Source organism: Leopardus geoffroyi, chromosome A1 (genome assembly GCF_018350155.1).
Source record: "Leopardus geoffroyi isolate Oge1 chromosome A1, O.geoffroyi_Oge1_pat1.0, whole genome shotgun sequence".
Classification (NCBI taxonomy): domain Eukaryota; kingdom Metazoa; phylum Chordata; class Mammalia; order Carnivora; family Felidae; genus Leopardus; species Leopardus geoffroyi.
The window spans coordinates 131511872-131528728 of record NC_059326.1 but is presented as its reverse complement, the minus strand read 5'-3'; the positions used below and the strand labels follow the sequence as shown (position 1 = coordinate 131528728).

At 35.3% G+C, this 16857-nt stretch overlaps 1 protein-coding gene across 3 annotated transcripts in view; it reads right to left on the bottom strand.

The window, feature by feature from the left end:
* The window catches only part of RNF180 (ring finger protein 180), a 206383-nt gene that overhangs the window by 63209 nt on the left and 126317 nt on the right, over positions 1 to 16857 (bottom strand). For all 3 annotated transcript variants that reach the window (XM_045494411.1, XM_045494422.1, XM_045494432.1), the window contains one exon: positions 1277 to 1502. In XM_045494411.1, coding sequence (XP_045350367.1) covers positions 1277 to 1502 — 226 coding nt within the window. The remainder of the gene's footprint in view (positions 1 to 1276; positions 1503 to 16857) is intronic.

Below are 16857 nucleotides of genomic sequence, written 5' to 3'. Positions count from 1 at the left end.
TGTGTTTGTTTATTTTTGAGAGACAAAGAGCAAGAGAGACACAGAGTGCGAGCAGGGAATGGGGCAGAGAGGGAGGGAGACAGAATCTGAAGCAGGCTCCAGGCTCCAAGCTGTCAGCACAGAGCCCGATGCGGGGCTCGAACTCATGAACTGAGAGATCATGCCCTGAGTCGAAGTTGGACAGTTAACTGACTGAGCCGCTCAGGCGCCCCTCCATTAGTATGTTTTAAAAATTATATTTCGGGGCGCCTGGGTGGCGCAGTCGGTTGAGCGTCCGACTTCAGCCAGGTCACGATCTCGCGGTCTGTGAGTTTGAGCCCTGTGTCAGGCTCTGGGCTGATGGCTCAGAGCCTGGAGCCTGTTTCTGATTCTGTGTCTCCCCCTCTGTCTGCCCCTCCCCCATTCATGCTCTGTCTCTCTCTGTCCCAAAAATAAATAAACGTTAAAAAAAAATTAAAAAAAAAATAAAAATTATATTTCATCTTTACTGATAATTAAACAAATCCTCGCTCCAATTTTACTTCTTCTCATTCAAGAAGAAAAACCTTAAGAATAAGGATGTTGAAAAGACATGGAAGGTGGGGGGAAAGGCATGAGTTTTCCTCAGATATTTACAGAATTATTCTCAAAGACTCCAGAGGAAATAACAAGGGCCAAAGAATGAGTAGCAGTAAAAGGCAGATATGAGGAATAAATAATCAACAGGGCTGCTTCAAGTTTTAATGAAATGCCCTTGCCATTAGCAATGTCCAAGCCAAGGGGCGCCAGGGTGGCTCAGTCGGTTGGGCGACCGACTTCGGCTCAGGTCATGATCTCACGGTTTGTGAGTTTGAGCCCCGCGTCTGGCTCTGTGCTGACAGTTCAGAGCCTGGAGCCTGCTTCTGATTCTGTGTCTCCCTCTCTCTCTGCCCGTCCCCCACTCATGCTCTCTCTCTGTCTCAGAAATAAATAAACATTAAAAAAAATAAAAAAAAATAAAAAAAAAAGAAAAGAAATGTCCAAGCCAAGACTGAACAACTGGTTAGAATATCTTAGGAAAAGATCTCAGCATAAAGTAGGAGATTAGACATGAGAACTTCTTTTCATCTAGGATTCTATGATTTTCACACAGTTCTATGAGTTGGGCAAGCACTGTTTTATAAAGTAGAGAATAAGAAATCATCCTGTATACGATTTTCAATAATGTTCTATAATCATTTATAAAGTACCTTAAGAATGAGAACAAAGCTGTAGTCAGCACAATCAGGCAATCGTGTTAGTGAAAGAGAACAGTTACCTGTCTGGAAAAAGACTCTGGAAATAATTGTCCGGCACAACGGGCAGGGAGTGCTTGCAGGATTGTCTTTGGCAAGAGTCCGTAAGCAGGGCTCACAGAAGATATGGTGGCAAGGGTAACACATGTATGGGTTGAAATAAACATCCAGACATACTGCACAGATGTAACTTTCCTTTTCTTCTGCATATTCATTGTCATCATCTGTACTCATCTCATTATTCAAAGTCTGTAAAACATAAGCAAAAATAATTTCTCTCAGTTCAGTATGAGATTGGTTTCCTTGAGAAAGAGAGACTGCCTTTACATTTTGTTAAAATGAATAAAAATATTTATGAGAAGCACATAATATCTCTTTCTGTGACATATTTCAAGTGACAGAAAGGCTATCTTGCAAAGTGACAAGAAACTCAAAACGCACACAAAAAATTCAGAAGTCTTAATTATTCTTTTAAAAAGTATTTTTCGTATTTTTATATAATACTAAATGCTAAAATCTGCCCAAACATACTGAAGTAACCCCTATCTCTATTTAACCAGTACTAGTTAAGTATGTGTCAGGTACACTAGTCCCAGGACTACAGATTCCCCATTGATCCCACTCCCACCACAGCAAATAGAGTGATTGTCACAAGGTTACAGAGCCTTATATGGGCATCTGCATATGATAAAAAGGGCAAGAGGATACCATATACGCCTCATCCCCAGACCAGGCATGCACTATCTACTCTACACTTTGTCCCTTCGTGGACCCCAAGGCCAAGAAACGGCCGAAGACTAACATATGTCAGGAAATAGACAAGGCAAAGAGACTTGTAGCAATTTGGGGATCAGCCTTGTAGCTGAGAAATGGGATGAGTCCCTTCCCTCCTCCCAAAAAAGAATAGTTAAGAAAGATGTAGTTAGGAAAGAGGCAGCTCAGAGGTTAGCAGCGTGAGGCCTGGTAACAGAATGCCTGTTACTTAGGCTCACGATTTCCCCATCTGTGAGGATGACGTGAGGATTAAATGAGGTAATCCACTAGATATCAAGCATTCTGTGAAATCCCATATAACATAAACAAAGTTTAAAACAAGACATGAAGTAAAAGTCTCTCTCCAAAATAAAGCTTGCAGCTAGGACCTGCACAATAATAAAGAGAAATCTGTAGGAAAGGCAACAGAATCCATAATTTTTTGTTCATTTTTGATACATGAATATTCTTTCCTAAACTGAAAAGATATTTGCAAAATGAAAGGTATAAGTCAATGATTAGTAGTGAACTGGGCACCCCAGATCAAAACATCTATGGACCTAGATGCTGACTTACCTAAATTTTATTTCATAATGCCAGCTTATTCTGCTTGCATTATACTCTCAGGACTGTGCCTTGAGATTTGAACTAATTAACCTTAAAGAAACCCATGGCATAAAAAAATCCCATCATTTGTGGAACCTCTTGAAGCATTTCAAATTGTGACCCAAATATTTGTGCAGAATTTTATTTCTATAAAGTACTTTACATACCCAACAAAAGTAACTAGACCACATTAAAATACACAAGGAAATAAAAGCTTTGCTCCTTAAAAACACAATATTTTACAAATAAACTTGATGTGAGTTTGAAAATAGAAAATGAGGTTGGAACTCTTCATCTATTATTTGATCTAAGTGAATCAATCCTCAAAACGGAAATAACGTATATAAAATTCACTACGTTTTAGGGAGTTAAAAAGGTTTAAAGTTTTCATTAATCCAGAAAACTGCACCTGTCTGGTAATAAATACTGTTATACAAAAAGACAAACAAATTATCTCAAGGATAGAATACCAGTGGGTATTTCTCCAAATTGCAGCAATGGAGGGTTGTATAATAGTAAATTTGCTGTTGGATGGAGAGTTACATTTTTTAAGTTTTTATTTAAATTCCAGTTAGTTGAACAATTATATTTAAAAAAATAATACTCATTAATGGATCACTGCCAACATAGAAAGAGGTTTTTTTTTTTTTTTTAAATTTTTTTTTCAACGTTTATTCATTTTTGGGACAGAGAGAGACAGAGCATGAACGGGGGAGGGGCAGAGAGAGAGGGAGACACAGAATCAGAAACAGGCTCCAGGCTCTGAGCCATCAGCCCAGAGCCTGACGCGGGGCTCGAACTCACGGACCGCGAGATCGTGACCTGGCTGAAGTCGGACGCCTAACCGACTGCGCCACCCAGGCGCCCCTAGAAAGAGGTTTTTAATAGGTATGTCTAAGAACTCATATTCGTCTCCTCAATATTTCAATGGTCATAGATGAAGACCCCAGAAATGCTTATCAGAAATGTAAGGAAGGGGACAGGAAAGATAGCTGGCTAATTAAGGACCAAAATCCTTTCTGGAATAAGGTATGCCATTAGCAAATAATATAAAAATGTACACTAGGCTAAACCAGTTGGCAGAGTCAAGATTTTTAAAAAGTCTCAATAGGTAGCTGGGCTGAAATCAAGATTGAATTTAACAGATACATATAAATTCCTAATTGAAGACTCTAAAAGAAACTGCACACCTATACAACGAATAAAATTTAGCTAAAACAATTTATGTGAAGAAGAGTTAGGGATTTTATCTGGATTTTAACTGACTTAACTAAGCTCAGTGTATGATGTAGTTACTTAAAAAGCCAATCAAACCTGAAGTGCAGTGTAGTGTGGGTTTATGCGTCTCTCATTGTACAACGATCACAACACGTTTGTAGCTACTCTAAGGAACACAGACAAATGAGAGTCATCCACAGAAACACCGAAGGCCAGAGCAGCATGGGTTCTGAAACCACCTCCTAGAAAGTACGGTTAAAACATCATATTCATTCAGAAAAATAGTGACAGGAGATGAGATAAACAAACAAGCATTGGTATGACAAAGATCCTGATTTTCCTCTGTGGAGTTTTTATGATTAGATCTAAAAGCAAATGGATGTGAAGAGGCGATAGGTTGTAAGAGAAATACCTATTTATAAACCCAAACGACATGAGCACAGCCTAAAATGGCCACTCTTACACAGTACACCTGTCACGGAGCTCACCATTTATCTTATGCTCCCCATGAAATACTTTGAGGCTTAGAAATAAGAGAATTAAAGTTGTATACATTAACTAATTTCCTTAACACAAAACCCCTATGAAGCAGGTACTATTACTATCATCATCTTTTAGAATAAAGAAAACTGAGAAATTGAGAGCTCACTAACTCTAGTGGTGAAGCTGGCATTTGAAAAAAGCCAGTATATGGACCTAGGGCAGTGCTCTTCACTACCACACTCTTACGTGAGTCAGTGTACTTCAAAACATACTAGCAAATAATAAATGTTAGCTGGTGATGATTATGACGTAGGTTTAAAGAAAAAGACAAATTTAGTTAGGATCTATAGGGAAGTAAAATTTCAAGGCATTGTTATCAAAATTAGCAGATGAATATAATAGGTGCCCAATGTACAACTACTTTTGACCCCATGGAAACTGTCCTACAAAGAACAAACACACTCAGTCTCTCACATTCCTTTCCAGGGGCTTCCAGTCTCAGAAGAAGAGAAAATAAACTGCTAAATAATATAAAGCAATAAGCTTCAAAAAAATTCAGGAAAAAACTAGCATAAAAATTAACAGACCAAGAGTTTTTATTAGTAATAACAAAGCAGCAGTGCCATTTAGCTCATTTACAATATTGTGATTACTGCTATATTTGGCCTTATTCCTCTAACTTACTATTTTTTAATAGGTGCTAGTAGGGCAGTGAATAGGAGCAAGACTCCAGAGCCTGTTTGGGCTCTGACACTATTGCCTGTGTGACCTTATGCAAATTACTTAACTCCCTGGAGTATCACTTTTCTCATTTCTAAGGTGGAGAAACTAACAGTACCGAGCTCACAGTTGTTGAAGAAAGAGTTAATATGTATATAAAACATTCCGAACAATACCTGGAATGTAAATGTTTGCTGCTGTCATTGTATTCAATCATATTTATTATTAAATATTGGCTTTTTTGAGAGTGGTTTTATGTTTACAGAAAAATTATACAGAAAATAGACAATCCCCCCATACCTCCTTACACACACACACACACACACACACACACAGTTTAACCTTTTGTTACCATTATTATGGTACATTTTTAAAGTTAATAACCAATATTGATACATTACTATTAACTGAGTCCCATAGTTTGCATTAGGGTTTATTCTTGGTTTTGTACATTCTATGGATTTTAACAAACAGATAATGACAGGTATCCACAATTGCAGTATCATATAGAATAGTTTCATTGCACTATTGAATGAAATCCCCTGTGCTCCACTTATTCATCCATTTTACCTCTTCCCCAACCCCTGTCAACTACTGATCTGTCTGTATATAGTTTTCCTTTTCCAGAAAGTCATGTAATAGGAGTTACACAGTATGTAGTCTTTTCAGACTAGCTTCTTTCACCTACCGATACGCATTCGAGGTTCCTTCTAATTGATCTTGAAGTTAGTCCAGGTCTCTAATGAGAACTGCTCTTAATTCTATATCAGTTTATTCCCTGGCCTTTAAAAAAACAATTAATTTGCTTCACTTCTAAATAAATTCAAATTGCCTTCTACCCTTAGATATTCCTGAAATGTTGTGGCCCATTCAAGTTATGCAGTCTTATTTTCCAGCAGTGCTACATACTTATTCTTTTTAAAGATGTATTTTTTTATAATTCTACTTTATTTAAAAGTATAAGTTGACGTTAATATTATAATTTTATTTTACTTAAAACTGTCTCCAAAGGAAGCAATGAATATAATTACAGTAAGTTAAAATTTATACCTAATTTTAGTGTGTGTGTGTGTGTGTGTGTGTGTGTGTGTCTATGTGTATTCCACCACATGCAGAGACAGAAAAAAAAAAACAAAAGTCAGTTTCTGCTAAGAATGCCTTTGGGGTGCCTGGGTGGCTTACTCGGTTAAGCATTTGACTTCAGCTCAGGTCATGGTCTGGCAGTCCATGGGTTCGAGCCCCGTATCGGGCCCTATGCTGACAGCTTAGAGCCTGGAGCCTGCTTCTGATTCTGTTTTCCTCTCTGCCCCTCCCCTGCTTATGCTCTCTTTCTCTCTCTCAAAAATAAAAAAAATTAAAAATTAAAAATTAAAAAAAAACCAGAATGCCCTTGATGAAGCAGGAAAAAGATTAACTTTGACTAATTGAATATTTATCTTATAATACTCCATGTGAGAGAAACAGGAAGTACACAGAATGCATTTCTGTTGCATTCCAAAGCATAATGGTTATTTTAAGAAAAAGAACCTTTGTTAATGTTTTAGTTGTGAGCTGAACTAGCTGGTTTTTCCATGGAAAAATATCATCTTTATGTAATGAAAAATGGCCAGGAAAACTGAGTATTCAGAATTGGTTATTTGGCAGACATTTTCACAAAAATGAACAAAGCAAATCTGTCACTTCAAGGCAAACAAATAGAGTCTGTCACCAAATAAAATGATAAAATTTTAGCTTTCAAGCAACAAAATCAAAATTTTGTAAAACTTCTATATACTTATAGCTTCCCAGTATTTACAGACTTTTCTGAAAAGATGGTATTAGCAGTTTTTTTGCTAGTGCTTAATGAAATATGACAACAGTTAGGAGAGCTAGGTAATTCAGTGAACCAGTAGTTTCCAAATGTCTAATGCAGGATATTATAAAATGATGCATACATGATATTACAAAATTATGCATGAGTAAATGAACCACTCAAAGTGTAAAAACAGACTAACGGATTTTAATGTAACAGAGTATTTAACATTCACATCAAGTGTCAGATTTCATATTGTAATAGACTTTAATAATCTAGCACTTGTCAAGTTTTGGTATAGTATCAAAGACAACTATCCAAAATCATATTGAAAAGCTATTATAATACTATTCCCTTTTCTGACTATGTGTCTGGCTGGATTTTCTTCACATACTTCAGTCAAAACAGCATATGGCAACAAATTGTATGCAGAAGCAGACGTGAGAATACATCTTTTGATTGTTAGGCAAATTTTAAAGATATTTGAAAGAATGAAACAAATGCCATTCATCTCAATTTTTGTTTTGATTAAATTATTTTCATAATATATGTCATGATTACATATAATGGTTTATTATTATCTTTGTATGAATTAATATTTAAATTTTTTCTGTTTAATTTATAATATGGTAAGTATTTATAATCCACATACACAAAAGCTCTTTAGGGTTCTCAATAACTTTTAATACTTTACAGGGATTTTGAGACCAGAAGTATGAGAATTAACATAGTAGGAGATAGAAGGCAAAGGTGATTTGGGCCGTAGGCCTATAGTAGATACTATATTGAAGTATGCAAGTATTTAGTAAATTGGCAGTATTGACAATAATCTCATCAGTGATTATACTAAGCAAGACAATTTACGGGAAAAAATAATGAGAAGGGTCTAAATTATGGCAAGTTCTCATCTATTTGGGATCCAAAGAAATAAAAGCTCTAAGGACTACTAAAAAAAAAAAAAAAAAAAAAAAAAAAGGCACACTGTAAAGGAGAGAGGGAGATTAACATTTCCTTCAAAAAGCCACATCTAGATACATCATAGTATCAATATAAAAATCAATCAGCTTAATATTTAAAGTTCTATTAGATAATAACTAACTTTATTTCAAATGAAAAGCAAGAGGGGCGCCTGGGTGACTCAGTTGGTTGAGTGTCTGACTTTGGCTCAGGTCGTGATCTCATGGCTCATGAGTTCGAGCCCCACTGACAGCTCAGAGCCTGGAAACTGCTTCGGATTCTGTGTCTCCCTCTCTCTTTGCCCCTCCCCTACTCATGCTCTTTCTCTCCAAAAAAATAAATAAACATTAAAAAAAAAAATTTAAAATGAAAGCAAGAGCTACTATAATACTCTGAGGTGACCTCTAAAGCATCAAGGAAAGATTAAAGATTAAAGATCTTCAATAGAGCTACAGGTGTATTTTCTACATTAAAATTATTTGATAGTTGGTGATTCATATGGGGTTCTTTAATACAAATATTCAACTAATTAAAACATCTCATTAATAAGCTATTCTAGATAGACTGATAATTACTATATCTGAATTGTTTTTTACATCAATCACTTTTCAAGACAGAAATACAGCTTTAGATTAGAGTTAGCTCTAGGATCTATGCCAAAATTATCTAGCTGTCCTGGCCCGAGTGTTTGTTTTACTTAAAAAAAAAATCTAAAATAACACCCCAAGGTCTTGAGTACATGTGTCAGTAGTTAATAGCTATCAAAGGAGAAACACACTACAGGGCACCTGGGTGGCTCAGTCGGTTAAGCATCTGACTTCAGCTTAAGGTCAAGATCTCACAGTCTGATTTCGAGCCCTGTGCTGACAGCTCAGAGCCTGTAGCCTGTTTTGTATTCTCTGTCTCCCTCTCTCTCTGCCCCTCCCCCGCTCGCACTCTGTCTCTCTCTCTCTCTCAAAAATAAAGATTACAAGACATTAAAAAAAAAAATAAAAGAAGAAACACACTAATACCTACAACCCATGGTAAAGGAAAAAACATAATTCATGGGGTCTCAAACGAAGACTGGGGTCGTGAAATTCAAAAATTTGAGGAGAAACTTCCCAATATTTATTCCTATAATTTACTAACATACTCAGAGAAAGGAAGAGACTAAAGGAAGATTTTACATGCCTCTAGGAGGTAACCAAAACTGCTGAGAATATTTTTTTCCACTCATCATCATCCTTCTCTGTATGTTTGCAGGTTAATATAATACTCAGTATTGCCCAGGCCATCAGATACAGAGTTATTCAGAAACCACTGATTCACTATGTTGCTTGATAAATAAAATCCCTTCAGGGCTCCACTGTATTTACTGATGAATGTATGAAATGAAAAATTCTCAAAAAGTACATAATATCATTTTCTCTATACTGACCATTGGAAGAATTCTATTTATCCCATTAAAAGCTCTGGGGAATGCAACTTTCCACAACTTATTTGCTTTCCTAATCAATACGAATATTAAACCAAAATGATATCAGTTTACTTCTAAAATACAAAAATCAAGTTAAATAAAGTAAAAAATTAAGGAAACAGTCCTTACCCTGAAAGAACTGAAAATGATCCACATTCACAGTGAATAATTCCAAATGCTCAGGCTAGAATTTATAAATTTTTGCAAATAAGTTTGGTTTTGGCTAAAAGCAATTAATTAGAATGAAAACCTTTCCTCAGCAAAATTTAAAGAGTATATTTCTGCCATTTCTGGCTATCTTTAGAGTACATATGAGCTCTAAAATTTACCGTTTTTTATAGAAAATCTTATGACTTTTGCTTTACATAAGTTGTATTGCTCACCACCCCCATTTTTGGCATTTGAAATAAAATGTTTGCAATATTTTGTAGTGATGGTCATTTTTTGAGAATATCTTCTGGTTTTGGTTTGAAAACCAAGGATGTGTTAGCACTTATTTTAAAAATTTTACATGTTCTACACAAGTTATTAGATCTTTATAAAATGATAAATGATGCAGCATATTTTTGTACAAACATTTAAATTTAATAATCACATACACTAAAAATATTACTATTCTGTCTGAAAGGAAGACTGTCTTGCTTTGTAATACTTCTAACACATTAGTAATTCTGGGAAATTTTCACTTTATTTGTAAAAGCTTCTGCCATGTTTACTTAAGGGAAGAAAAATGGGAATTCCAATTCAATGGTTAGCTCCAAAAGGAAAATATTAAGACATAATATCTTTATTTATGCTTATGTTGCTTATACACGACCACATTGTTAAAAGGCACTAGTCACCATGTTCTTAAAGTCTACAAAATGCAATTATTCTATGGAAGACATTTTGCTTTGTTGGAAAGACAGAAAGGTGGGGGGGGAGGATGAACTTCCCTTTGTCTTTTCTGGCTTCACTGTAACTGTCCATCTGATTTATCTACCTTTTTCTCTAAGTATGTCTTGTGTATATTTTCCACCTATTACTGACTTTTTTTGACATATAATTTACATACCCTAAAATTCACCATTTTAAAGTATACAATTCAGTGGTTTTGGGATATTCATAAGGTGGTACAGCTATTACCACCATCTAATATTAAAAAAATTCCATCACTCCAAAAAGAAATTTCATTCCCATTGTCAGTCACTTCCCATTTCCCTCTTCCCTCCTTCCACACCCCACCCTTGGCAACAACAAATCTACTTTCTGTCTCTACAGATTTGCCTGTTCTGAACATTTCATATAAACAAAATCATACATGGCCTGTTGTATCTGGCTTCTTTCTCTTACTGTTTTCAAAGATTATCTCTGTTATAGTATGTATCAGCACTTCATTCCTTTTTATAACTGAATAACAGTTGATTGTATGGATATATCACATTTTGTTTATTGCTACTTACTTCTTATATATGCATTTCTCTGTCTAATGTCCTTTCAGTAATGGTGTTTACAGAGATTGTCTTCTGCACTTTCTACTTCCCTAGGTGTACTTACCCTTTCTTACTGTCCTCGGTATCTATTCCCTTCATGCTGATGCCACCAAAATCTTGGTTTAATCTTATTATCCTTCTTCTAATCTCCAAATACAAATTTATAACTGCCTTTTGTAAATCACCATACTAGGACTCCAATCTTAACATATTCTAACTTGAATTCACTTCTCCCCCAGATCTGATTCCTTCTCCTCACCTCCCACATCTAATCCTTGCCAAGTTTAGCTCTTCAACTGTTCCAATGTTCCCCTGTACTTCCTTAGCCATGATTCCTTTTATTTTTGTTGCTACTTCCTCATTCAGGTTTTTACTTCTGTGTTCAATCAACAAATATTTATTGAGCACCTACTATGTACCAGTCGCTTTCCCTGGCTCTGAGGATATAGTATGGAGCTTTTGGTCTTGTGGAAGAGAATAAAAGGTTGCTAAGAAAGCATAAAACAGAGGAACTCAAATTAGTCTGGGGTACAGAAAGGCTTCTTTGAGGCAGCGGCATTTAAGTCAAGATCTTGTAAGAAATCTTTTTGTTACAAGTGAAAGAAAACCCAATTCAAAGTGTCTCAAAAATTAAAATGAAATCTGCTGGTTATCAGTAGTTGAAAAATCTAGAAGAACATCTAGCTTGAGGGAAGAACTGACTCAGTACCCTAAACGACACCTCTAAAACCTATCCTTTCTCTTTCTCAATTATACCAAATTCCTCACCGGTTTTGGAACTTTTGCATAACCTGTTCCTTCTGCCTAACATATCCCTTTACCTCTGTTCTTCCCCTAATACCTACACACCATTCAGATCTGATATGGTCTGGTTTAGTGGACACTTTTGGGGAAACCTCTCCAGCATCCACTCCTATCTTCTGCCAACAACTTACTGATTTTTAATTGGGAAATTCACCCATCGTCCACTTGTAGACATAACTATGTATTCCAATGGGGTTTAAGTGATTCAAGGGAAACAGTATGGGATGAGTACCAGGGGGCTAATCCTGATATGTCACTCGGCCAACCTGAGACACTGCACTTCCTGTGAACCAAAGTGTCCTCCAGATTCTCTCTACAGAACATCTGTTATCCACTTCCAAGTCCTTGTCGTAGGAATCTAAAATAGCCTGTGGTCACATTAGGTATAAAGGTCTTTGAATCTAAAATTATTACAAATATACCAATATTCATGTTTCTAAAAATACTATTATTTCTGCTATTGTCAAAGCAAAACAATGGAAGCAAGGTAACAGAGGTGACTAGAAATGGCTAATCAATAGCCTTCAAACCATTTCTATGTAACTTCTGGCCATCAAAAAGGAATCAAGAACATTATGTTTAACCACTGTATTCCATTACTTAGAAGAAGGCTGGGCATGTAGAAGATGGTCAGTAAATATGACTTAAGTGAGAGAATAGGAAGATTGGTAAAAGAGAAAATGTACTTGCCATACTAGAAAGACACCAGAGAAACACTCCAGGTGAACACAAGGAAAAAGATTAAAAATAACATCAACCTCTACATACAGGATGCATTAACTGGGATTATCCAGAATCCAAACTATGGCAGAAGTTTATTTTCTATTACTTTATTAGAGACTGCAGTTGTGAGAGAAAAAGAGAGAAAATAAGATAAAGAGGAAGAAAAAATATCAGAGGACAGATTTCTGAGTAGACCTTGAGCTAGTATTGAGTACGGTCTTAGGAGAGGGCTCTGAACTACATACAGTGTCCCAACTACATATAGTGTGATCTATTTGGTCTGCTGAAGGATGAAGGGAGAAAAATCTATCTGCTGGTGCCCATCTCCTATTGATCCAAAATGTGCCCCACTGGGCATTAACACCCTCTCACTTCCAGGTTCACACATGAGAACCAAGTGGGCTTCACTGCATCTGATGCTTCAGTGACAATAGAAAAGCCCCATGAGAAAATGCTATTAATCTTCTTGCTGGAGTCGTTGGTGGCACAAGTAAATGTACGTTAGTATATTCATATACTAAAATGGAATACCATTCAGCAATAAAAAGAAATAAATTACCTATATATAGAACATCATGAATAAAACTGTTCATGTTTATTAGAATACTGTCTAATAAAAAAAAGCCTTACATCAAAGAGTGCACAGCACATAATTCTATTTTTGTACAATAATAGAATAAGTGTAATTACACTATGATTGAAAAAAATCAGAATACTACTTGCCTCTGGCACATAAGAAGGAAATTAGTGGGGAAGGGGAACAAGGAAGCGTTTCAGAATGGTGTAATATCCTACATCTTAGTGCAGATTGTAAACACAGGTGCATGCATCTGTTAAAATAGTAAATGAACATCTAAGATTTGTATATTTTACTGTATATAAAATTCATATCAGAAGAAAAATTACAAACAAAAATGTGGAAATGGAATATGATTCAATAGGAACAAACTAATGTGGCACAATTTAATACAGCATAATACCACTTTTACAGAAATAACACAGGAAGAACAATGCCACATATTTTATATGGATATATATTTCTAGATATGTATCTTTCTATATATATTTCTAGACATTTATCTTTCTAGATATATATGTCTATATATGTTATTACTCTATATATGTACATATACACATGTATAAGTATGATGTGCATATCTGTGTGTGTATACACACACACACACATATAAATATATATATTTTTTCTTTAAAAGGCCAAGGTCAAGTTTATAAAAGAAACTCCTAAGGATGATCCCTTCTGTGGGCAATGGAAAATGATTTAGACTGGGAGTACTGGCTAAAAGGTCTTTAGCTTTTTATGGTTTTTATAAAATGTTTTAATTTTTTTAAGTTAAAAAATGAACTAGGGCAGTATTTACATTAATCGTTCAAAAACATAAACATAAAAGCAATATATGCTTCCTATAGAAAATATAAAAATGAGATTAAATCGTAAAAAGATCCAAATTCAATGTGGCAATGTATGTCCCAAACTACTTTTACTTTTTTGTCTGAAACACAAAATTTTAAAAAATGTCACTGGTTAGGAATAAACAAACAAAACAATTTTGAAACTGTTGGCAGGTGGTTATGAGAGGTCTACAAATTTTGGAACTCTCTCCACTTAACACCTCCAGGTGGTGTGAAATATGGACATGCATACATGATGCACATATAGCTACCATCTTATTTTCTTAAATGTATTTATTTTTTAAATGTTTATTTCTTTATTTTTGAGAGACAGAGGGACAGAGAGCATGAGTGGAGCAGAAAGAGATGGAGAGAGAGAATCCCAAGTGGGGCTTGATCTCATGAACCTGTGAGATCATGACCTCAGCCGAAATCAAGAGTTGGATGCTTAACCAACCGAGCCATCCAGGTGCCTCCTAAATGTATTTATAAAACAAGTATGAGTATGTTTAATATTAGAAGTTTTTACAAAATATGCAAGGGATGATTCTTTGGTAGCAATATGATACTTAACCTTTCTAATATAGTCACTTTTCAGAAATTATATTCATGACACACCAATATTTAACTGAATTTCAATATTCAGGATAATGCTGTTTTCGATGAAAGATGTTTGAGAACTTTCTTTGAAACGAAGTTGGGAAATAACATGCAGAAAATGTGTGAAATAATGGCAAGTAGATCAGCAATAAATCACCGATGACTCCACTTCTCAAATAAAATTCTGATATTACATATGCTTTCTTTTATATTTTTAATTTAAAATAATATTTCTAATTATATGGTATTAAAATTATGATTGTACATTCTCATGTGCTATGATAGATTAAAAATTCCCATAATACTAAATCTCACAATAAACAATATATTGAAAGGCTGTAAGTAATGCAACTCTATGTTTTGCTTACATAAGCTCCAGTTATTAGCTATTTAGAGCAGTTGCCTTTCTCTTTTTAACTGTTTCACGTAATCTCATGCTTGCTATTTGCTCTTCCTCAAGTGCTCTCTTCTCTTGTCTCTGTGAATGGCTGGTGTTCTTCTCTTATTTCTTTATGTCTCAGCTCACATATTACTTCCCAGAGTCCTTCCCAGAAGATGCTATCTAAATGAAAGCATCTCCCAATGCACACACCAAATGTAACACTTTATCAATGACTTTAGAAAGTAATAGGCTGGGCGCCTGGGTGGCTTGGTCAGTTAAGCGTCCGACTTCGGCTCAGGTCATGATCTCACAGTCCGTGAGTTCGAGCCCCGCGTCGGGCTCTGTGCTGACAGCTCAGAGCCTGGAGCCTGTTTCAGATTCTGTGTCTCCCTCTCTTTCTGCCCCTCCCCTGTTCATGCTCTGTCTCTCTCTGTCTCCAAAATAAATAAACGTTAAAAAAAAATTAAAAAAAAAAAAGAAAATAATAGGCTAACCACTTAAGTTTCATCTTCCATTTGTATAAATAAGTAATAGTTTTTTTTCCCCTAATTGGCTTCTCAATGTGCTCATAGCTATTGTAACATTATATATAATACCTAAAAAGGTTTGGTGATCTAAAAATATTTGTATTAGTATAGCATGTTATTATAATGTTTTTATGGAAGGTAACACACACACACACACACACACACACACACACACACACACACACACACCGTTTCTGTCCAGCAGGGTTGAGGACAAAAACATCTCTAACCCAGCTTTGCTTGTTCTTTATACTTTAGCTTCTAAGTAAATTCCTGCTCCTGGCAATCAGAACAGTCTGAGATTCATCATTAAAAGATATGAGGTCAACAGCTTGGTCCAGCCTTTATCTCCGTGAAAAGTTGTACCAGCAGATGAAATGAATAAAAAAAAAAATATTTATATGCTGCCCACAACAGACTCACTTCAGACCTAAAGCTGCAAATAGACTGAAAGTGAAGGGATGGAAAAACGTTCATCACGCAAACCAAAGCCAAAGCCAAACACACAAGCAAACAAACAAACAAAAAACAACAAAAAACCAAAAATCCAAAACCAATAGCTGGGAGAGCAATAATTCTATTAGACAAAATAGACTACAACAAAGACTGTAAGAAGAGTAATAAAGGGCATTACATAATGATAAAGGGATGGATGCAACACAATGATATAACAATTGTACATATCTATGCACCCAACATAAGTGCACCTAAATACATAAAGTAACTATTAACAAAGGTAGTTAATAATGGTAGGAAACTTTAACACCCCACTTACATCAATGGATAGATCATCCAGACAGAAAATCAGTCACAGTGGCTTTAAGGCAACAGATAAGCTTAAAATATATATTTAGAGCATTCCATCCAAAAAAGTAGAATATACATTCTTTTCAACTGCACATGGAACGTTCTCTAGAATAGAACCCATGTTAGATCACAAAACAAGTATCAATAAATTCAGAAAGACTAAAATCATATCATGTATCTTTTCTGACCATGACGGTATAAAACTAGACATCAATTATAAGAAAAAAAAAAAAAAACAGGATAGAACATCAATACATGGAGGCTAAAATCATGCTACTAAATAACAAACAGGTCAACCAAGGAATCAAAGAGGAAATTAAAAAAACAAAAACAAAAACATGGAGACAAATGAAAATGAGAACACAACAGCCCAAAATCTCTGGATGCAGCAAAAGCTGTATTAAGAAGGAAGATTATAGCAATACAGGCTTATCCCAAGCAACAAGAAAAATATCAAATAAACAACTTAAACTTATACCTAAAGGAGCTAGAAAAACAAGAACAAAGCCCAAAGCTAGTAGAAGGAAGAAAATAATACAGATTAGAGCAGAAATAAATATATTAGAGATAAAAAACAATAGAACAGACCAAGAAAACCAGGACCTGGTTCTTCGAAAAGATAAAGAAAATTGATAAACCTTGAGCCTGAGTCATCAGGAAAAAGAGAGGACCCAAATAAGTAAAACAGAAGTGAAAGAGAAGTAGCAACTAACACAGAAATATTATGAGACAACTAGGATTATGAGACAACTAGGAACAATTATATACTGACAAACTGGACAACCTAGAAGAAATCGATAATTTCCTAGAGACATACAATCTTTTGAAACTGAATTAGGAAGACAAAGAAAATCTGAATAGACCAATTACTAATAACAATACTGAATTAGT